The following is a 27,548-nucleotide window of genomic DNA, read 5'->3' as shown; positions in this document are numbered from 1 at the left end:
GGCAGATGGAGTTTAATTGAGATAAATGCGAGGTGCTGCATTTTGGGAAAGCAAATCTTAGCAGGACTTAATGGTAATGCCCTATGGAATGTTGCTGAACAAAGAGACCTTGGAGTGCAGGTTCATAGCTCCTTGAAAGTGGAGTCGCAGGTAGATAGGATAGTGAAGAAGGTGTTTGGTATGCTTTCCTTTATTGGTCAGAGTACTGAGTACAGGAGTTGGGAGGTCATGTTGCGGCTGTACAGGACATTGGTTAGGCCACTGTTGGAATATTGTGTGCATTTCTGGTCTCCTTCCTATGGGAAAGATGTTGTGAAACTTGAAAGGTTTCAGAAAAGATTTACAAGGATGTAGCCAGGGTTGGAGGATCTGAGCTACAGGGAGAGGCTGAACAGGCTGGGGCTGTTTTCCCTGGAGCGTCGGAGGCTGAGGGGTGACCTTATAGAGGTTTAAAAAATTATGAGGGGCATGGATAGGATAAATAGGCAAAGTCTTTTCCCTGTGGTTGGGGAGTCCAGAACTAGAGGTTTAGGGTGAAAGGGGAAAGATATAAAAGAGACCTAAGGGGCAACTTTTTCACGCAGAGGGTGGTACGTGTATGGAATGAGCTGCCAGAGGAAATGGTGGAGGATGGTACAATTGCAACATTTAAGAGGCATTTGGATGGGTATATGAATAGGATGTGTTTGGAGGGATATGGGCCGGGTGCTGGCAGGTGGGATTAGATTGGGTTCGGATATCTGGTCGGCGTGGACGGGTTGGACCGAAGGATCTTTTTCCATGCTGTAGATCTCTATGACTCTATGGTGCTGGAGATTACCCAAATGACTGGAATAACATGATAGGTATAAGGGTCCCATGCCAAGGGACTAACCAAAGTAGTAAGTAATCCAAAACTGTACAAACTAATTAAGATAGAGAGATTGCAACAAGTTATCAAGGTGATGCTATCAAAATAGGACAGTAAGGAAGATTTTATAGATACAGGACAGTGTGGTGGGCTCACATGTAGCGCGACATGTCATGTTGTACATAACCTTTAGGCATGTACTTTACCCAATTGGAAGGATTACAGTGACACTTGTAACATCACCCGAAAGGATAGGATTTCAAAGTACTAATAACCCAGAAACCCGGGAAAATTTCTCAGAATCATGAGTTCAAGTCTCACCACTGAGGAATTCAAATCTGATTAATGAAACAAGCATGGAATTAAAAAGCTGGTCTTGAGCATGAAGCTGTCAGATTAGTGTAAAAACCTAATGTTGTACTCTCCTTTAGTGAAGGGGTTACAGCTTGGCCTAAATACTGATCGACATAAGAATTGGGCCATTCAGCCCCTTGAGCTTGCTATACCTCACACTAAGATCACAGCTGTGTTTCTACACTCACATTTCCATGTACTCTGGATAACCTTAGATTCCCTTGCCAAAAAGAAACTGACTAACTCCTCCATAAAAATATTCAATAACCTTGCTTCCATTGGGAATTGCAATAGAGAGTTCCAAAATCTCATGGGCTCAGAGATATGAGTTTGCAGCATGGAAGGAGACTATTTATCCCATCATGTCCATGCTGGTTAACAAAGATCTGACCACGTAATCCTACTTGCCAGCTCTTAGCTCAAGCCCTGGAGGCTATAGCAATGTCAGTGACTATTTAAACACTGTTTAATCATTCGGAGAATGTCTGACTCAAATACCCTTTCAGGCAGTGAGTTCCAGGCTCTCGCCACCCTCGGAATAGGAAATAAAACTCCTCAGCCTTCCTTTTATCCTCCTACCTTGTACTTTAAATCTGTGCCACCTGGTTATTGACCCTCTAATAATGGGGAAAAAAATGCCTTCATATTCACCCCTTCTAGATCTCTCATAGTCTTGTATCGGGTCACCAACACAGAGTATTCTTTGAAGACTGATCTTTGAGATCCACGCATAGATGTGGTCTCCTACTTTTTTCCCCATTATTCTCTTGAAAAACTCCTTGGGCTTTCCTTTATTCTACGGGCCAATGCTTTCTCATGTACTCCCATAGGTTTCCAACGTTCGTTTACAAAATGTCCCTGCACCTTTTATTCTCCTTGAGGGACCCTTACCACATTGAGCCCCTATTGTCTGTCATAGCTTTCCTTTTCCTGTGCTCCTACCCTTTGCCTTTACAGGAATATATTTGACCTGGACACTCCCTAATTTCTCCCTGAATGCCTCCCTTTGCTGTAACACCATTTTACCTGCAAATAGCTGCTCCCAGTCCACTTGAACCATATCATATCATATCTTGGTAAAATTAGCCTCTTCCTGTTTAGAACTTTTACTCTCAGTCCATCCTGAGTCTCATAACCCTTTTGCAGAAAACGAATCTCCTCATGTTTACCCTAAAGGGTTACCCTTAATTGTAAACAGAATCCCCTTGTTCAGGAATCATCCACAAGGGGAAACATCCTTTCCACATAGAACCTGTCAAGACCATTCAGGATCTTATCTACTTCAATCAAGTCACCCATCCGTCTTCTGACCTCCAGTGAAAAGAAGCCCAGTCTGCCTGACCTTTCCTCATAAAACAACCCACTTGTTCCCCATATCTAGTAAACTGCCTCTGATCCTTCATTAATTATGGAGAATAAAACTGTATGCAGTATTAGTGATGTGGTCTCGCTAATGTCCTGTGTAACTGAAGCATAAACATCCTTAATTTGATGTTCAGTCCTTCTTCCAACAAATATAGCATTCCACTTGTACCTACATATGAACTTTGTGATTCATGCACTGGTTCAACTATCTCCCTCTGTACCTTGGAATTCTGTAGTCAATCTCCATTAAGTAATACACATCTTTTTATTCTTCCTGCCATAATGAACAATTCCACATGTTCTCGCACTATATTCCATCTGCCAGATTTTTGTTTACTCATTCAACCTATCCACATCCTTCTGTGAACTCATTATGTCTTCATCACGACATATTTGCCCACCTTTCATTATGAACAGGGTAAATAGACAAGGGTTTTTTTCCCCCTGGGGTGGGGGAGTCCAAAACTAGATGGCATAGGTTTGAGGTGAGAGGGGGAAGATACAAAAGGACCTAAGGGGCAACTTTTTCCACACAGAGGGTGGCGTGTGTATGGAATGAGCTGCCAGAGGAAGTGGTGGAGGCTGGTACAATTACAGCGTGTAAAAGGTATCTGGATGGGTTTATGAATAAGGAAGGGTTCAGAGGGATATAGGCCAAGTGCTGGCAAGTGGGACTAGATTAATTTAGGATATCTGGTCGGCATGGATGAGTTGGACCAAAGGGGTCAGTTTCCATGTTGTACATCTCCATGACTCTATGTTAGCAGCCTGAGCTCCCCTCATGTAAGTCATTGATATATGTTGTAAAACATTGAGGCCCCAGCACAGGACTCCACTGATCACATTTTGCCAATTGGAAAAAGGATCATTTAAGCATACCCTGTTTTCTACCAGCCAACCAGTCTTCTTGATATGCTAGTTTATTAACTCTGAAATAATGTGCATCTACTTTGCACAGTAACCTTTGTTTTGGCATCTTGTCCAAAGCCTTCTGGAAATTACATCAGTGGGTCTGACTATCTGCAGCTCATGGTTCTCCAGGATAGACATCAAACTTGCTGCCCTATTGTTTCCTGTTTTCTGCCTTTCTCCCCTTCTATTTGCTATTTTTCAGTCTGATGGAATCTTTCCAATTCAAGCAAACTTTGCAAAATTAACAGGAACACATTTTCTGCCTCATTAGCCACCTCTTTTAAAACACCTACAACAAAGTCCATCAGGACTCAGGGACATGTCAACCCATAGCTTCATCAGGTTGGTCCGTTTCACTTCCTTCGTTATTGTAATTTCACCAAGTTCCTCTCATGCTCGCACTACTTGATATATAGTTGTTACTGCAAAGTTTTCTGCCCTGTACAGTGAAGACAGAGCAAAGTATTTGTTTATTTCACCCAATATTTCCTTATAAACTCCCATTCTCACTCTCTGCAGGACCGACAGCTCACTTTACACTTCTAGCTAGCTTCCTTTTTTATTTCTTTCTCTTCATGAACCTTTTAGTCATTCTCTGCTGTTCTTTATATTCCGACCATTCCACTGACTTGCACCTTGACACGATGATACTCTTTTTCCTTAAATTGATGCTTTCCTTGCTACTTCACTGAACCACATGGTGGGATCTCCCATTGGAAATTCTCTTTACAGTAACAATTTATTTATTTTTGCATATTCTGAAATATTCCCTTAAATGTCTGTTATTCTTTCTGCATTATTCTGCCTCTTATCCTACTATGCTAGTTTACTTCAACTCACTCAGATTTTATGTCCACCTAATCACCTTTATTTATGTTTAAAATACTAGTCCTAGACCCAAACTTCTCCATTTCAAAGTGAACATAAACTTGAATCATATTGTGGCCACTATATTTGGTATCACTTATACTTGCCTTTTCTCTGAGGTCATTAAGTAATACTGACAATTCTAAGACTAATATAGCCTGCTCTCTGGCATGTGTTGCTCTATTAGAAAAAACTATTAATTGCCAGTCTGAATCTTCCAGTCTATACACAAACAAAGTCACACATGATTATTCCTGTCCCTTATTGTTTCTTGTATACTTCATCCTACATTGTGGCTTTTGGTCTGTAGACCACTCCCATACGTATCTTCCTTCCCTTGCTATTTCTCATATCCATCTAAACTGATTCTACTTCCCAATCTCCTGATTGAAGTCATCACTAGCTATTGAACCAATGATTATAGACCCTTAACAAAGTGGTTGACTCTTAACTGCCCTCTGAAATGGTCCAGCAAGCCACTCAGTTAGAGTCAAGAAGGCATCAGAAAAGGGCACCTGGGGTTGGGAGGTAAATCCTTAATTCTGTGAATGGACAAAAAAAAATAGTGTGAGGTCAATTTTGTAGTCCATTAACAGTGAACACTCTGATATGTCTTTTTCCTGACTGTTGGAAAAAAAACAACTGCACAAGCAATTCTCACCCATAAAAACAGTGTAGATGCTAGTCAGTGGTTTTACTGTGATACACTCAGCTTTGGTTACTGTTCACATTTCCAATGGGGGTCAGTTAGTTGGACAGTTGGTCTATGATGCAGCATGGCACCATCAGTGTGGGTTCAATTTCATGCAGAGCCCACCTTCTCAATCAGGGATGCTAACCCTCAGATTAAGCCCGATTGTGTCTTTCTAATGAGAGAGTGGGGCTGTGGAGACTTTATTACATTTCCAGCTTCTGAATCTGGAGACCTGAAGATTCTTGGAGCTGGGAACCTTGGAGCCAGTGGGGGAGTCAAGTGATGGGCACGGGAAAGACATGGGCATAGGTCACTTGGTAGGGACTGTGAAAACATCGGGCTGAAATTTCTTCATTGCTCATCGGATCTGAGCTAATTCGATGTGGTCATCGTTGGCTTGTCCTGTGATGGTTTCCAAACTCCCCTGCTTTTTGAAGGAGCCAGTGCAGACTTACAGAGCTGAATAGCCTTCTCTTGCAATGGACTTTTCTGGGATTTCATGACTTCATAAGTTCCCCTGTTCCCCAATGGATTGCCCACTTCTCCTACATTACTAACTTGGTATCGAGAAACTTGCATCATTTTTCAAGTTAAACATTCCGCTAACAATTTCAAATTTTCCAATGCATTCAACGCTGATGCTCCTGTATTTTTGATTAAATTTATTATTGTCGCATGTACCTAGGTACAGTAGAAAGTTTTATTTTGCTTGCAGCACAGGCAGATCATACTATACAAAGATCAAAGGGTGATTGAACAGAGCGAGGAATACAAAGTTACAGCCGCAAAGAAGGTGCACAAAAAGCAAGATCAACACTAGATTGAGAGGTCCATTTGGAAGTTTAATAACAGAAGCTGTTCTTGAGCCTGTTGGTATGTGTGTTTAAGCTTTTGGAGAGGAAGATCTTGTAAGATCACACATATATTCCAAATAGATTGGAAAATAAAGGTTGTCATGCAATTGGCAATTCTGGTTTAAGCTATAGTTCTTTACGTCCTGGTATGTCCTGTCAAAGACCTTGTGCCAAAGTGAAGGATCTAGGTAGCTGAAGGCATGACTCATGACAATGCAACAAAGAAAGCACCAAGTGTCCAAGAGGCTTAGGTCTGAGAGTTGGAGGGTTGTGCCGCCAAGGCAGCTAGAGAGAGCATCAAAATCATGAAGGGATTTAAATCAGAGGATGAGAATTTTAAAATTGGAGAAATTTGTGGACCAGAAACCAGAGGAGGAGAAAGTGAGGCCTGCAGATGCTGGAGATCACAGTTCAACAGTGTGGTGCAGGAAAGGCACAGCCAGTCAGGCAGCTTCCGAGGAACAGGAGATGTCAATGTTTTGAGCATATGCTGTTCATCAGCAAGGATAGAGATCATCGATGTGGGGTGGGGGGGGTCTCCTCTAGATCAGGGTACAGGTATCACATCTCTGAATGAATTAGGAGCAAATTACTGCAGATGCTGGAATCTGTACCTAAAAAGTTTGGTTTAACTTTACATTTTTTCTGTCTGCTTGCAATACTTTTTGCAAAGTCAGGTCCTTATGGTGAGAAATTATCGTTTTGAAAAGTGATTAAAATACTGAGCTGTCCATAAAGCTCGGGAGAGGTGTTTTAAAAAAAAATAATTACCAGAACTGTGCACAGTTGAGGTCTCCATTTGTCAAAGGAGTGTGGAGGCACTGGAGTAAGTCTAGAAAAGGATGATGGCAGCAGTGAGAGGATGTGCATGACAGGGAAATAACATCCACGTATCTCAGCTTATCATGTCTCAACATAGAGACCATTTACTCAATGAGAATCAACACTGCAGCGACACAGCCTCAAACCCAGCTCTCTGAAAATGAGTGTTGTCCAAACAATTTGGCATTTTTAAAAATTCACTTTCCTTTATTTCTTCTTTTAAGCAGGTTGCGCTTATGAACTTGGGGCCGGGCAGGGAGAATCTGAGCTAATTCGATGTGGTCGTCGCTGGCTTGTCCTGTGATGGTTTCCAGAGGGTATTGTCTCAAAATCATGGGTCACACGTTTGAGGCCGAGATGAGGGGGAATGTTTTCTCCCAGAGGATGGTGTTTCTGTGGAATTCTTTACCACAAAGGGCTATTGAAGGCGGATCATTAAGTTAGGCCACTTTTGGAATATTGTGTGCAATTCTGGTCTCCCTGCTGTCGGAAGGATGTTGTGAAACTTGGAAGATTTACAGGGATGTTGACAGGGCTGCAAGGTTTGAGCTGTAGGGAGAGGCTGAATAGGTGGGGAGGGCTGTTTTCCCTGGAGCATCAGAGGCTGAGGGGTGACCTTATGGAGGTTTATAAAATCATGAGGGGCATGGATAGGTTAATGGACATAGTCTTTTCCCTGGGGTAGGGGTTTCCAAAACTAGAGGGCATAGGTTTAAGGTGAGAGGGGAAAGATTTAAAAGAGACCTGAGGGGCAACTTTTTTACGCAGAGGGTGTTGCATGTATGGAATGAGCTGCCGGAGGAAGTGGTATAATTACAACATTTAAAAGGCATCTGGATATGAATGGGAAGGGTTTAGAGGGATATGGGCCACAGGCTGGCAAATGGGACTAGATAAATTTAGGATATCTGGTTGGCATGGTCGAGTTGGACCCAAAGGTCTGTTTCCCTGCTGTACATCTTTATGACTGTAAGTATATTCAAGGCTGTAACAGATACAGATTTTTAATCAGTCAGAATTATGTAGAAAAGGCAGGAAAAGTAGATTTGAGGATGATCAGATCAGCTGTGATCTCATTCATACCAGCCTGATGGGTTGAACAGAAAGGGGTGGTATGTCTCAAAGAATCCCAGAGAATGGATGCGTTAGCGTGTTTCAGCTCAATTAGGATCGCTGGTCAAAGGAACCAGTTTTTATATCTGTTTTTATACCTCGAGGATAGGATTCAGAAAGTGTTATCAGGAGAGGTGTGCTTTTTGCGGCGGGGGGGTGGGGGGGGGGGGTTGTGAATAGTGTTGTCATTATTCTTTTGCTGAACCCATTGTATTGCTTTTCCTGATCTCTGTAATGTACCCATTACACTGTCTCTTCATGGTATGTGAGCAAACAAATGTGCTGGATAAAAACTGAAAGTACAAGCACCACTGTACTGGGAAACAAATTGAATTGGATGCAAGGATAAAGAAGATCTAACGAGACATAGACAGCTTCGCTGTTTTGTTTATCAGTGTAGAGAATATCATGCTGGCATTTGAAGTATATAATCTGATGTATCTGAACAAGACCCATGTCAGACTTGAAACTTTAACTCTGTTTTTCCCTCTGGAGACACTGTGGCACTTGCTGAGCTTGTCCTGCAGGTTCTGATTTTATTTACCATTTCCAGCATCTGCAGTGTTTTATCTTTATTGTAAAAGGTCCATTGTTGCTCAATATTAATTACTGTCAGTAGATTATTGTGTTGGATCTTCAGCTTTAGTGCACATGGGCTGGGCATATCCATGGGGCTGAATGATTCCTGCCCTGACTGTTTTAAGAGACTAAGCTGCCAATTCCAGTTCTGACCTCTGACTGACATATGGGCTGGTGAGCCCCGGAGCAGCAAACCCAATTTGTGTCCTGCCCACGTGTTTCTGACCAATCATTTTAAGGAATAAGGGATTGGGAATGCTACAGCATCAGGCCAAGTGACTGTTTGCAATCCTGTTTGTGAGAAACTGTGCAACAGGAGTGGAACCAAGGATGAGAAAATGTACACGTTAGCAGCTGTTGAACAAGGTCCCAAGGGTTCAAGACGCACTCATCAAACCTGAAGGGAAGAATTAGATGAAAAGATGTTTCCACACAGGATGAGGAGAGATCTGAGTCTGCATTCTCTGGGTGATTAGAAGAACAAGAGGTGATCACATTGAAACATCGAAAATTCTGAAGAGACTTGACAAGACCCTGAGAGATTGTCTCCACTGATCGGGGGGATCTAAAACATAAGGACATTGCTTCAGGATGACAGGGCTTAGATGAGGAGAAGTTACTTTGCACAAAAAATGGTGATGCTCCCTCATTGTATATATTTAAGGCTGGGGTGGATGGGTCTCAGGGAATCAGTGGATGTGGGGAATGGACAGGAAAGTGGAGTTGAAGCCTGAGATCAGTCATAATCATACTCAGTGGGCTTAATGGCCTCCTCCTGTCCTTATTTCTGGTGTTTTAAAGGGTATAAGAAGTTAAATAATCAATTGAGAATGTAAAAGCAAAAAAGCCATTCAGTTGTGTACTTTTGAACTAACTCGACTTCACTTTAATTCTGAAATGGGCATGCAAGGGCCATCGATCCAGCACATTCCCTCAGTGTTAAAGGCAAAAATGAAACCTGATGTTTTCTGGTGCTGCTCATGAAGAGTGTGAAGCTTAATGTCTCATCCTGTGTTAAAGGTCACACCATCACTGAAACCCTAGCTACAGCCTTGCGGGTGGCTGAGGAAGCAGTCGAAGAGGCAATCACCAAAGCAGAGTCCTTCAGTGACAGTCTGGTGAGTTCCTGCATTAGTGATGCCTGAATGCAATAAATACAGCACAGGAAGAGGCCATTCAGGCCCCCCAAGCCTTCACCGATTCCTAACTCTTATTTAGACCTGCTACTTACTGTCCATACTGTGTATCAATCCCTCTGTTAACCTCCCATTCATATGTCTATCAAGATACACCTTAAATATTGTTAACGTACTTGCTACCGCCACCTCCACTGGCAGTGCATTCCAGACACTTACCACCCTCTATGTGATAAACGTACCCTGCACATCTCCCCTTAACCATCCCCCTCTCACCTTGAGCCTGTGCCCTCTTGTAGTTGACCTTTCCACCCTGGGGAGAAAGCCTCTGACTCTTCACCCTATCTCTGCCTCTCATAATTTTGTTGACTTCTATCAGGTCTTCCCTCAGCCTCCGTCTTTCCAGTGAAAACAATCTGAGATTATTCGACCTTTACTCATAACTAAAACCCTCCAGACCTGGCAACATCCTGGTAAACCTTCTCTGCACCCTCTCCAAAGCATCCACCTCCTTCTGCTAGTGTGGCAAATAGAACTGAATGCAATGGTCCAACTAAAGTTTTGTACAGCTGGCTAACTTGTATATTCGATGCTCTGGCCACTGAAGGCAAGTGTGCTGGATGCCTTCTTAGATTAGATTAGATTAGATTACTTACAGTGTGGAAACAGGCCCTTCGGCCCAACAAGTCCACACCGCCCCGCCGAAGCGCAACCCACCCATACCCCTATATCTACCCCTTACCTAACACTACGGGCAATTTTTAGTATGGCCAATTCACCTGACCTGCACATCTTTGGAGTGTGGGAGGAAACCGGAGCACCCGGAGGAAACCCACGCAGACACGGGGAGAATGTGCAAACTCCACACAGTCAGTCGCCTGAGGCGGGAAATGAACCCGGGTCTCTGGCGCTGTGAGGCAGCAGTGCTAACCACTGTGCCACCGTGTCACCACTTTCAAGGATCTGTGGACGTGTACTCCCAGATCCCTCCTACATCAGGGCTCTGAAGGGGCCTGCCATTTATTGTATAATTTGCACCTGAATTTCATCTTCCAAAATGCATCACCTCACATTTATTTGGGTTAAACTCCATCTGCCATTTCTGTGTCCAAATCTACAATCTATCTATAGCCCACTGTGTCCTTTGTGCAAATTACAGAGCAACTTGTCTCCTGCGTGATCCCTGCTGGTTTAATGCTCTGAAGGTAATGTAGCACTCTGTCTGTTTGCAGGAGAAACAGAACGAGAGCCATTATTTGCAAGAGCACAAGGAGGAACTGATCGAAGAACTTGCTACAACTATAATGCAAAAGGTCAGTGTTTCCCTCACTGAAGTATTGCAAGAGACAATGAATTATTATTCTAAAGGAAAGAAGGTTTACAATATTTGTTAGTGTGGGATAGTGTTGTCTATCCTGAAGAAACGCAATACCAAAAAACACTGTAAATGGACTTTGAAAGTCTCAGGTTGAAAAGTCTAATCTGACCTAGTGTCATGATATAGACCACAAAAACACAAGTGTTAATCACGCTGGTGAATAAAGGAGGCCAATTGATGAAAACAGGCTCTATCAGAAACGTGGTCAGGACTTCTGGATCCGAGGTTCCAGAACCATTTCGGATAAACTGTGGAATCTGTGCGATTTGGCAAAAATCTAAAATTTTGTGGTGCCACTGCCTCTGAGCCAGGAGCAACAGGGTACAAGTGCCAATCCAGGATTTGTTGGTCACATCCACTGTGTTGTGACACAGCCAATTGGGTAAATGACTCCAAGCCCTCCATTTCTTCCTCTCCCGATGTCCCCACCAATACCCTTCCACTGACACATTCATTCGTTTGGCACCCTCAACAATCTCTCTTTCAAATCCTCCCACTTCCTCCAGATGAAAGGGGTAGCCCTGGGCACCCGCATGGGCCCCAGCTATGCCTGCCTCTTTGTTGGCTACATAGAACAGTCCATCTTCCACAGTTAAACTGGCACCATTGCCCACCTCTTCCTCCGCTACATTGTGCTCCCGCGAGGAAGTTGAACAGTTCATCAACTTCATCAACACATTCCACCCTGACCTTAAATTCACCTGGACCATCTCTGACACCTCTCTCCCCTTCCTGAACCTCTCCATCTCTATCAACGGTGACCAACTCAACACTGACATTTTCTACAAACCCAGCGACTCCCACAGCCACCTGGATTACACCTCCTCCCAACTTGTCTCCTGCAAAAATGCTATCCCTTATTCCCAATTCCTCCACCGTATCTGCTCCCAGGAGGACCAATTCCACCACAGAACATACCAGATGGCCTCCTCTTTTAAAGACCGTAATTTCCACTCCCATGCGGTTGATGATGCCCACCAATGCATCTCATCCACTTCCCACACCTCCGCCCTCGAAACCCACCCCTCCAACCGCAACAAAGACAGAACCCTGCTGATCCTCACCTTCCACCCCACCAAACTCCGTGTACATTGCATCATCCTCTGCCATTACCGCCATCTACAAACAGACCCCACCACCAGAAATATATTTCCCTCCCCACCCCTATCCTCATTACATAAAGACCGTTACCCCCACGCTCTCCCCCCAACAACCCACCCTCCCCTCCCGGCACCTTCCCCTGCCACTGCAGGACTTGCAAAACCTGCCACATCCACCCCCCTTACCTCCATCCAAGGCCCCAAAGGAACCTTCCACATCCATCAAAGTTTCACCTGCACTTCCACACATGTCATTTATTGTATCCGTTGCTCCCGATGCGGTCTCCTCTACATTGGGGAGACAGGATGCCTACTCACAGAGTGTTTCAAGAATATCTCCGGGACACCCGCACCAACCAACTGAGGACATGCAGATCCTGGGCCTCCTCCATTGCTACTCCCTAACAACCCGACGCCTGGAGGAAGAACGCCTCATCTTCTGCCTCAGGACCCTCCAACCCCACGGCATCAATGTGGATTTCACCTGTTTTCTCATTTCTCCTCCCCCCACCTTATCCCATTTTCAACCTTCCAGCTCAGCACCGCCCTCATGACCTGTCCTACCTGTCCACCTGCCTTCCCACCTATCCATTCCACCCTCCCCTCCGACCTACCTCCATCCACCTATTGCACTCTCAGCTACTTTCCCCCTAGCCCCACCTCCCCTCCCATTTATCTCACCACCCTTGAGGCTTCCAGCCTCATTCCTGATGAAGGGCTTTTGCCCGAAACATCCGTTCTGCTCCTTGGATGCTGCCTGACCTGCTGTGTTTTTGCGGTACCACACTCTTGACTCCAATCTCCAACATCTGCAGTCCTCACTTTCACCCAAAAGCCCAACCTGCCAATCCTTCCAATATGCCCGTGACAAGTGGTACAAAAATCCTAGGCCTTTGTCTATTTATTGTTCTTTTGTGTACACCGAGATATGACTGCCTTCCCTTTGTTGCAGGTGATAAGGAGGAAGACATCTCAATCCATTTTACATCCAGTTTTGTTGTAGTTAATAGAGACAGTGTGTACAACAATGCTGCATTCCAACTCTACAGCAGGAAGCTTCTTCACTTCACTGGTGTGAGCTCCCAAAAAAAGGGAAGCATTTTGTTTCCTGTTGTACCCTGTTTTCACGGCAGGGGTGGGAGCGCAGAGTTGAGGATTTTCGTGGTCCACCAATCTCACCGTGGGAAAGATCGGCCAGAGGAGAAAGTGCCTGGAATAACAGGCCCGTCATCCCAGTGGGGAGTGACTGCGAGTGTCGGGCCCATCCTGGAATACGCCAGAGGGGCTGCCAAGTGACAAAATAGACCAGTGAAAAGGCTCGCCTCTGTTCTCTAGACCAATTCTGTGATTGAATATGAGGCCCTCTACCCCTCATATCTCCCACTCCCCCTCTTCTCCACTCCCTTCCCATGTCCCATTCATGCCAACCCACACCCTTGCACCCATCCTTAATGCCCCCTCTTGTCGACTTCAGCACCCTTATTCATTCCCATTGCTCCTTACAGCCTGATGAGTCAAAAAGTGTAGTGCTGGAAAAGCACAGCAGCTCAGCATCCGAGGAGCAGGAGAATCAATGTGTTGGGCATAAGCCCTTCATCAGGAATATAGGTGGGGGTGGTGGGGGGGGGGGAAGAGGGCTGAGAGATAAAATAAGAGGAGGCTGGGGGGAGGCGATAGGTAGATGCAGGTGGGGGAGAAGGTGATAGGTCAGAGAGGACAGTGGAGCGGATGGGTGGGAAGGAAGATGGGCAGGTGGGACAATTCAGGAGGGGCGGTGCTGAGTTGGAGGATTGGAATTGGGATGAGGTCGGGGGGAGGGAAATGAGGAAACTGGTGAAACCAACATTGATCCCTTGAGGTTGGAGAGTCTCAAGGTGGAAGAGAGGCGTTCTTCCTCCAGTTGTTCCTCCAGCTAGGACTTTGCTGTGGAGGAGGCCCAGGACTTGCATGTCCTTGGCGGAGGGTTTATGCTTGAAACATCAACTCTCCTGCTCCCTCGGAGGCTGCCTGATCTGCTGTACTTTTCCAGCGCCACACTTTTCAACTCCCATTTCTCCAGCATCTGCAGTTCTCACTTTCTCCTTGTAGCCTGATGCAAACTTAGTACCAAATCATTTCAACAGATGACCCCACCACCCCTGTGCACCATCTTTTCCTCTTACACCCTTCATACCAACTCACCCAGTAACTCACACGGGTAGAGAATCATGTTGAGATCAAATACAATGAAGTACTGAGTATCTAACACTAGTTTCGGTCCATAAAAACCCAGGTTAATCAAGTCCGTTCAATACATTTAGAGCTCCACAAGTGCTTAATCATTTATAAACATAAATATTTGCATTTATAACCCCACATTAAAGACAGCTAATTTATTAATAACTTATTTGTTAATAAAACTCTGGTTTTACAGCCTCCCCACTGTGATAATGAGTTAAGCAATAATACTATAACGATACATCAATCAGCATCTATTGAAAGTGCAAGCAGTAATGTTGTTTTCAATTTAGTCACGGGCAGACTGCCTTTATTTTTATGTCGAGTGAGAGAGAGGTTTTAAAGAACTTGACAGCTTTATAGTCTCAGAGATCATATTCACCTATTTACACTTCATCCAAAAAAAAATCATAAATTACTCACTGCTGTAAAAATAAAGTTTGTTTGAATTCAGCATTCTGTTCAATTCGCCCCGTTGGATTTGTCTTTCCCTCTTGCCCCACTCCTGTTTTCCCAATTAATGAAAACAAGATCTGCCAGAAGTCTGGCTAGGAATTCTGGATCCGAGGTGCCAGCACCATTTCGGATAAACTGTGGAGTCTGTGCGATTTGGCAAAAATCTAAACTTTCATGGTGCCGCTGCCTCTGAACCAGGAGGGACAGGGTACAAGAGCCAATCCAGGATTTACTGGTCACATACACTGTGTTTTGACACAGCCATCTTAGCCTGCTTGGCACACTTTCCTCATTCCTGAAGAAGGGCTCAAGCCCGGAACGTCGATTCTCTTGTTCCTTGGATGCTGCCTGACCTGCTGCGCTTTTCCAGCAACACATTTTCAGCTCTGATCGCCAGCATCTGCAGTCCTCACTTTCTCCTTCAATTGAGTAAATGCCCAATCTGCCCAATCCTTCCAACATGCCCCATGGTACAAAACTCTGGGCCTTTGTCTATTCATTGTTCACCTGCGTACACCGAGATATGACTGCCTTCCGTTTATTGCAGGTGATAAAGAGGAAGAAATCTGGGAGTGGATTGACTGATTCTGAGTCCGAACAGCCACATTCACAGAACAGAGCCTCTATCTATCCTCTGTCTGTGAAAGAAAATGCTCCTGAGAACCACAGTAGGATGTCCAACCTGTGGGTACGTTCAACAGCATTATTTCCATTTCCAGCTTTCCAGGTGCAACCAAAGAACAAGTGACTTTATGCCACAGGCTGTGGCTGTGTTCACCCAGTGTAGGATGTAGCTGCCCTCATGTATTTTCATGAGTGTCTTCAGCCGAATACTGACAGAGTGTGGTGTCTATAATGGTGAATCGCTGCCATTTATGTACCTATCATGCCCGTGTTGGCAGAATGAGTAAACTGGCCACCAATCCCCATGCCCACTGTTTCCATCACCAACAAGACCAGGAGAGTCACTTGGGCTCAGGGACAGGGCCATTAACCTATTGAACCAGGGAATAAAGTTCAGAGAAGTTCTTCTTAAAATTCTTTTTCTTTATTCATTAGTGTGATGTGGGCGTCGCTGGCTGGGCCAGCATTTATTGCCCGTCCCGAGTTGCCACTTGAGAAGGTGGGGGTGAGCTGCCTTCCCAAACTGCTGTGGGTTGACCCACACTGCCTTGAGGGAGGGATTTCCAGGATTTTGACCCAGTGATGGAATGGCGATATATTTCCAAGTCAGGATGGTGAGCAGCTTGGAGGGGAACGTGGTGTTCCCATGTATCTGTTGCCCCTCCTTCTAGATGAAAGTGATCATGGGTTTGGAAGATGCTGTCTGAGAGTCTTTGGTGAATTTCTACAGCACATCTTGTAGATAGTATACACTGCTGCTACTGAGCGTTGGTGGTGTAGGGATTGGGTGTTTGTGGATGTGGTGCCAATCAAGTGGGCTGCTTTGTCCTGGTTGGTGTTGAGCTTCCTGAGTGTCACTGGAGCTGCACCCGTCCAGGCAAGTGGAGAGTGTTCCATCACACTCCTGACTTGCACCTTGTAGATGATGGACAGGCTTTGAGGAGTCAAGAGATGAGTTACTCCCCAAGCTGAGGTAAGTAAAGGTGAAAAAGCTGGAAGTCAGATTTGCTTTTGCCACTAGAGTTCTCTGTCGTAGGGAAAATCACGGAATTATTATGGCTCAGAAGGAGGCCCTTCAGTTCATCATACCTGCACCAGTTGCCTGTACCTGGTGCCAATCCCCTGCCTTCCCCATTTTCCAACACACCATTTCTTCCTCCCAAATATCCATCCACTGCCTCCTGAAGCTTCATTGGAGTCTGCCTGCTCCACAGTTCCAGGCAGTGCATTCCACACCCTAAATACCTGCTGTTTGGAAAAGAGTTTTCTCACAGCACCTTTCTTCATTTGTGCGTCACTTTAAAGCTATGCCCTCTCAGTCTTTTCCTTTTTTTCTGTGAGCGGGACCAGCTTCTCTCTGTCTGCTTGATCCATCATTTTGTAAACGTTTACCAGATCTCCTCTCTCCAGCGAGAACAGGCCCAACGTCTCATCACTGAAGTCGCTCATTCATGGAACCATGCTTGGAAAAAATGGGAGATGAGTCCGAGAGTCCAAACTCCCATCCCTGAATATGACACCCACCATTTTCTCGGGTGTGGGAATGGGGGCCAGAGATAAACTTGTGCCTCTCATGAGGGAAGCTGATCATCATAAATTGGTGGTTCCAACCACTTGTGTGATTTCAGTAGAAATGGGATTTCATTTGACTGGATTTATTATTGTCACGTGTTGAAGTACAGTGAAAGGTTTTGCATGCAGTAAAGACAGATCATAACGTACAAAGACCATAGGGTGATTGTATTCCTCACTCTGTTCAAAGTTACAGCTGCACAAAGATCAAGATCAACATTTGATTTGAAATTAGTGAGGTATTTTCAGCACTCTTGTAACAGCGGGGAAGAAGCTGTCCTTGAACCTCTCGGTGTGTGTGGTTAAGCTTTTGTATCTTCTGCCTGACAGAAGAGGTTGGAAGAGATTACAGCCGGGGTTGGACGTGTCTTTGATGATGTTGGCTACCTTTCTGAGGCATCGACGAGTGTAGATGGAGTCAATGGATGGAAGGTTGGCCTATGTGATGGTCTGGGCTGTGTTCATAACTCTCTGTGGTTTCTTACAGTCCTGGGCAGAGCAGTTGCTGTACCAAGCCATGGTGCATCCAGATCAAATGTTTTCTGTGGTGCATCTATAAAATTTGGTGAGAGTCATGATGAGTGCAGGTTAGACCAGGCCAGAGCATATTTGTACTTTGTTTTTGTATCCAGGCATCAGGTGACCAGAACCAGCAGCACTTTGGTTAAGCACATGACAGGTCCCATGGAGAGAGAGAGAGAGAGAGAGAGAGAGAGCTATTACCAAGCTCTAGGTATCTCAATATCAGGCAACGTTTAAGTCTGTTAAATGTTTGGAATGTGAACAGGTGTTAGATTTGGAGGTAGGGAGCACTTTGGTGATAGTGACCACGATTCAGTTATGTTTACTTTAGCGATGGAAAGGGATAGGTATACGCCAGAAGGCAAGAGCTACAGCAAGGGGAAAGGCAATTACGATGCAAGTAGACTAGATTTAGGATGCATAGGTGTGGGAAGGAAACTGCAGAGGATGGGCACAATAGAAATGTGGAGTTTATTCAAGGAACAGCTACAGTGTGTCTTTGATAAGTATGTACCTGTCAGGCAGGGAGGAAGTTGTCGAGCGCGGAAGCCGTGATTTACTAAGGAAGTTGAATCTTTTCTCATGAGGAAGAACAAGGATTATGTTAGGATGAGACGTGATGGCTTGGTTAGGGTGATTGAGAGTTACAAGGTAGCCAGGAAAGACCAAAAGAGAGAGCTAAGACAAGCGAGGAGGGGACATGAGAAGTTGTTGGGACATAGATCCAGGAAAACCCTAGAGCTTTTTATAGATATATAAGGGATAAAAGAGTGACTAGAATAAGACTAAGGGCAATCAAGGACAATAGTGGGAAGTTGTGCGTGGAGTCAGAGGAGATGGGGAAGTGTTAAATAAATATTTTTCGTCAGTATTCACACTGGAAAAAGGCAATGTTGTCAAGGAGAATACTGAGAAACAGGCTATTAGACTAGACAGGATTGAGGTTCACAAGGAAGAGGTGTTAGAAATTCTGGAAAGTGTGAAAATCCCTGGGCCGGATGGGAATTATCCAAGGATTGTCTGGGAAGCCAGGGAGGAGATTGCCGATTTGGCTTTGATCTTTATGTCGTCATTGTCTACAGGAATAGTGCCAGAAGACTGGAGGATAGCAAATTTGTTCCCTTATTCAGGGGAGTAGAGACAACCCTGGTAATTATAGATTAGTGAGCCTTACTTCAGTTGTGGGTAAAGTGTTGGAAAAGGTTATAAGAGATAGGATTTATAATCATCTCGATAAGAATACGTTGATTAGGGATAGTCAGCACAGTTTTGTGAAGGGGAGGTTGTGCCTCACAAACCTTATTGAGTTCGTTGAAAAGCTGACCAAACAGGTAGATGAGGGTAAAGTGGTTGATATGGTGTATATGGATTTCAGTCAGGCATTTGATAAGGTTCCCCATAGTAGGCTACTGTACAAAATATGGAGGCATGGGATTGAGGGTGATTTAGTGATTTGGATCAGAAATTGGCTAGCTGAAAGAAGACAGAGGGTAATGGTTGATGGGAAATGTTCATCCTGGAGTTCAATTACTAGTGGTATACCGTAAGGATCTGTTTTGGGTCCACTGCTGTTTTTCATTTTTATGATCAATCTGGATGAGGGTGTAAAACGATGTGTTAGTAAATTTGCAGACGACACTAAAGTCAATGGAGTTGTAGATAGCGTCGAAGGATGTTGTAGGTTACAGAGGGACATAGATAAGCTGCAGAGCTGGGCTGAGAGATGGCAAATGGAGTTTAATGCAGAAAAGTGTGAGGTGATTCACTTTGGTCAGAGTAACAGGAATGCAGAGTCCTGGACGAATGGTAAAATTCTTGGTAGTGTAGATGAGCAGAGAGATCTTGGTGTCCATGTACACAGATCCCTCAAAGTTGCCATCCAGGTTGATAGGGCTGTTAAGAAGGCATACGGTGTGTTAGCGTTTATTAGTAGAGGGAACGAGTTTTGGAACCATGAGGTCATGCTGCAGCTGAACAAAACTCTGGTGCAACCACACTTGGAGTATTGTGTACAGTTCTGGTCACTGCATTATAGAAAGCACGTGGAGGCTTTGGAAAGGGTTCAGAGGAGATTTACTAGGGTGTTGCCTGGTATGGAGGGAAAGTCTTATGAGGTAAGGTCGAGGAACTTGAAGCTGTTTTCGTTAGAGAGAAAAAGGTTGAGAAGTGGCTTAATTGAGACATAGAAGATAATCAGAGGGTCAGACAGGGTGGACAGTGAGAGCCTTCGTCCTCGGATGGCAATGGCTAGCATGAGGGGACATGGCTTTAAATTGAGGGGTAATAGATATAGGACAGATGTCAGAGGGAGTTTCTTTACTCAGAGTAATAGGGACGTGGAACGCACTGCCTGCAACTATAGTAGACATGCCAACCTTACAGGCATTTAAGTGGTCATTGGATAGGCATATGGACAAGAATGGAATAGTGTGGGTTAGATGGGCTTAGATTGGTTTCACAGGTCATTGAGGGCCGAAGGGCCTGTACTGTGCTGTAATGTTCTATGTTCTAAACCCTTGCTGTCGCATTACTAGCAGAATCCAAGGATCAAGAATTTAACCCCCACATTGGCTGTTGAGATTTTGTCTTAAATATTTTCAGATTCATTTTGACACATTGATGTGAAGTGCTTTTGTGCAAGTTTGCCTGGTAAAAATAGTATAACGCTGCATTGTACAGCTGAACTTATTAAACTTATTTCTTTATTTTTCTTTTTCTGTACCTAAGATGGGGTCGTGTGTGGCGACATTATACACTTTACACTGCACTATTGTACCCCTCACTTGAGTACACATGACAGTAAAACCTGAATCTTATTTGCACCACAAGTTTAGGAAAACCTTCCAGTCTGGTAGCTGCTTCCATTAAAACTAACAAGTTGGCTCGGTTAAGACAAACAATTAAGACAATGCTACCCATTCTTCGATCTGAGTAGTCCTTACTCTAGTGCAAGTTCACACCTATCGCTTATCATGAATTTCCTCTGTAATACATTCTTCTACGATAATGACAAAGATCGGGAAATCTCAGTAAATGAAACTCCCACCATCCAATGAACTCAGAAGAATATTAATTATAATATTTAGTTTAAGAATACTTTTAGGTTAAAAAGAAGTGACAGTATTGAAGAAATCAATTGCCAATGTCAGGCTTAAATCCTTGATCAAAAACAGAAATTGCTAGAAAAACTCAGCAGGTCTGGCAGCAAGTGTGGAGAGAGAAGGCCGAGTTAATGTTTCAAGTCCATTGACTCTCCATCAGACCGTTCTGATAAAAATTCACTGGAACTCTACACATTGATGGGAAGAGTTACACATGAGCAGGTGATTACAGACTGCATCTAGTGCACACGCAGCACTCTCTCTGATATCTTCCTCATCAGTGGCAGGAGTTACAATGGTACTTTGGGGTGGCACCATGGCTCAGTGGTTAGCACTGCTGCCTCACAGGGACCCTGGTTCGATTCCCGCCTCAGGTGACTGATTGTGTGGAGTTTGCACATTCTCCCCGTGTCTGCGTGGGTTTCCACCAGGTGCTCTGGCTTCCTCCCACAGTCCAAAGATGTCAGGTTAGGTGAATTGGCCACGCTAAATTGCCTGTAGTGTTAGGTGCATTAGTCAGGGGTGAATGTAGGGGAATGGGTCTGGGTGGGTTTCTCTTCGGAGGGTCAGTGTGGACTTGTTGGGCCGAAGGGCCTGTTTCCACACTATAGGGAATCTAATCTTTTAAGGGGAAGCACAGTAATCTTGAGAGAGAAAAGGACAGAAAGCTGCACTGATAGAATTTTATGAAGAGGGGTGTGAGGAAGCTCATGTGAAATATCCAGCGAGCAAGGCTGATTGGTCTGTTTCTAGGCCCTGGATTCACTGTAATTCAACGAGTATAGGAGTTGGGAGGTCATGCTGTGGTTGTACAGGACATTGATTGGCCACCTTTGGAATACTGCATTCAATTCTGGCCTCCGTGCTGCAAGAAAGATGATGTTAAACTTGAAAGGGTGCAGAAAAGATTTACAAGGATGTTGCCAGGGTTGGAGGATTTAAGCTATACGGAGAGGCTGAACAGGCTGGGGCTGTTTTCCCTGCAGTATCGCAGACTGAGGGGTGACTTTGTAGAGATTTATAAAATTATTAGGGGCATGATAAAGGTCTTTTCCACCAGCGTAGGGGAGTTCAAACTTAGAGGGCATAGGTTTAAGGTGAGAGGGGAAAGATTTAAAAGGGACCTAAGGGGCAACTTTTTCATTCAGAGGGCGGTACATGTATGGAATGAGCTGCCAGAGGAAATGGTGGATGCTGGTACAATTACTACATTTTAGATTAGATTAGATTACTTACAGTGTGGAAACAGGCCCTTCGGCCCAACAAGTCCACACCGCCCCGCCGAAGCGCAACCCACCCATACCCCTACATCTACCCCTTACCTAACACTACGGGCAATTTAGCCTTACCTAACAGTACGGGCAATTTAGCATGGCCAATTCACCTGACCTGCACATCTTTGGACTGTGGGAGGAAACCGGAGCACCCGGAGGAAACCCACGCAGACACGGGGAGAACGTGCAAACTCCACACAGTCAGTCGCCTGAGGTGGGAATTGAACTCGGGTCTCTGGCGCTGTGAGGCAGCAGTGCTAACCACTGTGCCACTGTGCCACCCATTTAAAATACATCTGGATGGGTTTATGAATAGGAAGGGTTTAGAGGGATATGGACCAAATGCTGGCAAATGGGACTAGATTAATTTAGGATATCTGGTCAGCGTGGACGAGTTGGACCGAAGGGTCTGTTTCCATGCTGTACATTTGTATGACTCTATTCCATGTGATGACCATAACAATCATCCTGATAATGCTCATTCCTGTTGATTAAACATGTCTTTGTTACTTTTACATTCTTCAGCATGAGATTAAGCAACAGCTTGGCTTTTAGCAGGAAGAGAAACCAAAGCAATTTATAAAGGAAACAACTGCTACCTCTCAGCAGCACAGTGGCTCAGTGGTTAGCACTGCTGCCTCACAGCACCAGGGTCCTAGGTTCAATTCCTGGACACAAAAAAACCTCTGTGTGGAGTTTGCACATTCTCCCCATGTCTGCATGGGTTTCCTCCGGGTGCTCCGGTTTCCTCCCACAATCCAAAGATGTGCCAGTCAGGTGAGTTAGCCATGCTAAATTGCCCATAGTGTTAGGTGCATTAGTCAGAGGGGAACGGGTCTGGATGTGTTACTCTACGAAGGGTTGGTGTGGACTTGTTGGGCTGAAGGGCCTGTTTCCACTTTGTAGGGAATCTAATCATTATCTCAAACAATGGTTGCTTCTGTGTGTCTAATCGAATGCAATATTCATGAACGACAACCAGTCAGTGGCGTCATTGTTGGCAAAACTTTTGTGAGCTACATCTTTATTGAGAGAAAATTGGGGTCTCGATGTGGAAATGAAAACCGTGATCCACTTGCAGCCTCTGGAGTGTGCAGAGTATTTGGAGACTGCAACTGACAATGATACACAACTGCTGTAGACCCTCAGTCAGCTCCAGAAATGGAGCTGAACCATTTGTACAGCTTTTAAATCAATGTCACAGGGAAGAAGCAAGTTGTGTAGTCAGAGAACACTTGTGTACTTCAGAATACACAGCAACTATAAATCAAGCTTTGGTCTGCTCTAGTCTAGATTAACTCTGAACTTAAACCAGAACAGCTGATACGTGTTCAAGGGAAGAAAACAGGGCCTACATTTACATAGAGCCCCTTGTGACTTCACGATGTTTGCAAATATCCTTACAGCCAATGATGTACTTTCTTTGCAGTGTAGTCACTGTTGCCATGTAGAAGATCTACACAACAAACCTCCATAAGCAACACTAAGATAATGACCAGATAATCTGATTAATGATGTTGTTTGAGGGATAAATCCAGACTGGGATACAGAGTAGAAGTTCCCTACACTACCTCAGAGTAATACTGGGTGGCCTTTCTCATCCATCTGTATTATTGGGCATGGCCTCAGTTTAACAGCTCATTGAAACAAAAGCGCCTCTGACAGGGCAGCAGTTTGTCAGTACTGCACTGGGATGCACTGCAAGGCTGGAGTATGTGCTGAAGGCTCTGAAGCAGGAATAGACATGGTGGCTCAGTGGTTAGCACTGCTGCCTCACAGTGCCAGGGACCTGGGTTCACTTCCAGCCTCGGGTGACTGTCTGTGTGGAGTTTGCATGTTCTCCCCAAGTCTGTGTGAGTTTCCTCCCAAAGTCCAAAGATGTGCAGGTTAGGTGGATTGGCTATGCTAAAATGCTCATAATATTCTTACTCACCCCTTTTACATCTCTATCTTCACCTGGCCACCATTAGCATTCTCTTTGTCTTTGGCTTCACCATCTGTTCCACTTGCTGCTCCTCCCTGTCTGTCTACACCATATCCCAGCTGCTTTCAGTTCTGAAGAAGTGTCATATTAGATTTGAAATGTTAACTCTGTTTCTGTCTCCCCAGATGCTGTCAGACCTGCTGAGTTTCTGCAGACCTTTCTGTTCTTATTTTCAGATCTCCAGCACCCAGAGTATTGTGTTGTTATTTTGCTAGCAGAGCTTACGCGTTGTGGTGATGTATTATTAACGGGTAAATGCTGATTCAGCTGAGGCAACATTCAGCAGTTTCTGTTTTTGTTTCTGATTTCTAGCACCTGCCATTCTTTTGTTTTTATTTTAAACAGTGCATCATAATTCACTAGGCTGGTAAGAATCATGGGAGGGGAAATTAAAATAAATTTAGTGCCAAATTCCTGCTGCTGACCAGGTACAAAGTGATTCCTATTTGCAGTGTCCCATAGAGTTATACAGCATTGAAACAAACCCTTTTGTCCAACTAGTCCATGCCGAACATAATCCCAAACTAAGCTAGTCCCACCTGCCTGCTCCTGACCCATATCCCTCCAAACCTTTCCTATTCATGTGCTTATCCAAGAGTCTTTTAAATGTTGTGATTGTAGCCATACCCAACGCTTTCTCAGGAAGTTCATTCCACACGTGAAACACTCTCTATGTAAAACATTTGCCCCCCCCCCATGTTGTTTTTAAATATATCGCCTCTCAACTTAAAAGTGTGCCCCCCCCAGTCTTGAAATCCCCCACCCTAGGGAAAAGACACCTACCATTTACCTTATCTATACCCCTCATAGAACAATATAGCGCAGAACAGGCCCTTTGGCCCTCGATGTTGCGCCGACCTGTGAACTATTCTCAGCTCGTCCCATTACACTATCCCAAAATCATCCATGCGCTTATCCAAGGATTGTTTAAATCTCCCTAATGTGACTGAATCATGATTTTATAAACTTCTGTAAGGTCACCTGTAAGCCTCCTACACTCCAATGAAGAGACCCCAGCTATGTATAAAGTAATTCGTTGATATAAGCAGAGGGTAATTCAATTGTAATTATGCCCCTTATTATTTTATAAACCTCAATAACGTCATCCCTCAACCTCCTATGCTTCAGGAAAAAAAGTCAGCGTTTCTTTATAACTTCCATATCCTGGTAAATCTCTTCCGAACCTTCTCTAGCTTAGCAATATCCTTCATTGAAACTCATTGCATTACCTTCAAGACTTGGCCGATGTTAAGAAAACTTTGGAAAGGGTAGAAAATCTGAAGATTATTTCAGTGAAGAGAGACTACTGTGATGTGAAGGGATTTGAATGTCTTTGTATTTGAATCTTGCAATTTTAACCTGCTAGTGAAGAGAATGTTGCCTTTTTTTGCCAGTGGAATGAAACATAGAGAGTAAAAACGGAAAGTGCTGGAGAAACTCAGCGGGTAGGGCAGCATCCGTGGACAGAGAAACAGTTAACTTTTCTAGTCCAAAATGACTGTGTCACATCTGCAAAGAGGTGGAATTGTGATTTTATTTTGCACTGGGAAAAGGTAGAGTGGAAAGCGAGGTTCTGGGAATGGTTAGGGGGTGAGGGAGGAATAAAACACTGCAGATGCTGGAAATCTGAAATCAATGCAAAACATTCCAGAGGTCTGGTCTATCTGTGAGGAGACTCTGAGACAGTGGCGGATTGTCACATTTCTGGGCTATTATAGAAACTCTCAGCTTGTGTTCCCACGGTATGTGGTGGAATGTCATAATTTTGGAACTAAAAATTAGCTGATTAATAGTTGTGTAGTGGTAATGTCACCAGACTATGAAGCCAGTATTCCAGGCTAATCTTCTGGGGGTGTGGATTCAAATCCCACCATAGCACCTGGGGAAACTCGAGTTCAATTAAACATCTGCACAAAAGAAGCTAAACTACTGGTGACTGTGTAATGCACTATTCCCGATGAAGAGCTTATGTTCGAAACATCGACCCTTGTCCTCCTGAAATACATCTAACTGGCCGGACTTTTCCAGCTACATTTTTTAACGATATAATGCTCTGTTGATTGTAACAAAACAACCCATCTGGTTTGTGAAATCCCGCCAGGTGAAGGGAATCTACTGTCCACTGCTGCCCTCTGAAATGGCACTCCATCCAAGGGCAATTCGGGATGGGTAACAGTTGCCTGCCTTGCCTGGGATGCCCACACCTTCTGAAGAACAATAGTGCTAACATTTCAGATTCATGATCTTTCATCAGGCAGTTTAATGGAAGAGGCAAGGAGTGAGAAGTTTGGGGTTTGAGAAGGAAATTCCAGAGCTTTCTGCTTAAACTAGAGCCAATCTTATCTTTAAAACGTTACAAAAACAGGAAACTGGGATCTTCGTTAGTTTGGGTGATATCGCCATCTACTGGATAGGTCCTGTAGTTTTTCCATCAGTCAGTTCCTCACATTCTCACTCTACACAGATATAGACATGGGATGAAGACAATCTGTTTGACCCGTTACAAATAACCTTGTCGTCCTGTAATTCCTTCCAACATTGCCTTAAACTATGTGAATGAATTTACCTCCACTGTGTGAGATAATGTTTCAACATCCTTAATCCTTTTATCATTGGTTAAACCACATTAAAGATTTCATTTGACCTGAAAACACAATTCTGTATTTACCTCAGATTTAACGTGAACCTTTCAAGGCTGAAGTTCTCTATCCTTTCCCAGTAAGCCAATTTCTGCTGGCCTTAACATGGGGACTGCAAATGCATTAGACTCGCAGGAGACACAAAGCCTCCTTCACCAGTTTTACTTCAGTTACTTCTCCCTGGAGATTCTGTTAAATCTCTACGCCCTTTAAAGGGAAGAAAAAAGGCAAACTCCTGTCAGGTCCCTGCTCCTGATTGCAGGCCCTGGCGCAAAGTTGTCAAAACATAAGAGACTGAGAAACACAATCATGAAGCCCTCCTACCCATGCTCCTACAGGAAGACATTGACCAACAGAAACTTGCAAATAAATATCCCACTGGAAGGTAACCAAGACTACATTTATAATGTCACCGCCATCCTAGAGGACTACAGGACCATGCTCTCATTAGAGAGAGACAACTAATGGTGGTGGTGGGCATTGAACCCATGCTGTTGGCATCACTCTGCATCACAGACCAGCCATCCAGCCACTAGGGGATTAGCTAGCTCAGTTGGTTGGCTGGCTGGTTCGCTATGCAGAGTGATGCTCACAGAGTGGGCTCAGTTCCTTCACCGTAGAGTCATACAGCACAGAAACAGACCCTTTGTCCCAACTTGTCCATTCCCCCAACTAGAATATCCTAAATCAATCTAGTCCCATTGGCCAACAGTTGGTCTATACCTCCGTAAACCCTTCCTATTCATATTCCCATCCTGATGCCTTTTAAATGTTGTAATTGTACCAGCCTCCACCACTACCTCATTCCACACACGTACCACCCTCTGTGTGAGAAAGTTGCCCCTGAGTTCCTTTTTTTAAATCTCTCCCCTCTCACCCTAAACCTATGCCCACTAGTTCTGGATTCCCCTACCCTATTCACCTATCCATGCCCCACCAACTGAGGTTACCATTAATGACTCTCCTTCCGAACCTCCCCCCTTGGCTGAAGTGTGATGACCCTCAAGTTAAACCACCAGCAGTCCTCCTTCCCTCTCTCTCAGTCTCTCACTCTCTCTCTCTCAGTCTCTCTCTCTCTCTATCTCGAAAATTAACTTCCATATTAAGCCACAGAACGAGATATTAGGACAGAGGA

General features: G+C 44.5%; 1 protein-coding gene across 4 annotated transcripts in view; it reads left to right on the top strand.

The window, feature by feature from the left end:
* The window catches only part of myripb (myosin VIIA and Rab interacting protein b), a 392,899-nt gene that overhangs the window by 292,070 nt on the left and 73,281 nt on the right, over positions 1-27,548 (top strand). For all 4 annotated transcript variants that reach the window (XM_072560411.1, XM_072560409.1, XM_072560410.1 and 1 more), the window contains 3 exons: positions 9,431-9,528; positions 10,779-10,859; positions 15,245-15,385. In XM_072560411.1, the coding sequence (XP_072416512.1) occupies positions 9,431-9,528; positions 10,779-10,859; positions 15,245-15,385 (320 nt within the window). The remainder of the gene's footprint in view (positions 1-9,430; positions 9,529-10,778; positions 10,860-15,244; positions 15,386-27,548) is intronic.

The sequence above is a fragment of the Chiloscyllium punctatum genome, chromosome 41 (assembly GCF_047496795.1).
Source record: "Chiloscyllium punctatum isolate Juve2018m chromosome 41, sChiPun1.3, whole genome shotgun sequence".
In the NCBI taxonomy this organism is placed as follows: domain Eukaryota; kingdom Metazoa; phylum Chordata; class Chondrichthyes; order Orectolobiformes; family Hemiscylliidae; genus Chiloscyllium; species Chiloscyllium punctatum.
The sequence above is the reverse complement of the archived record's forward strand: the minus strand, read 5'-3'. Positions and strand labels throughout refer to the sequence as shown.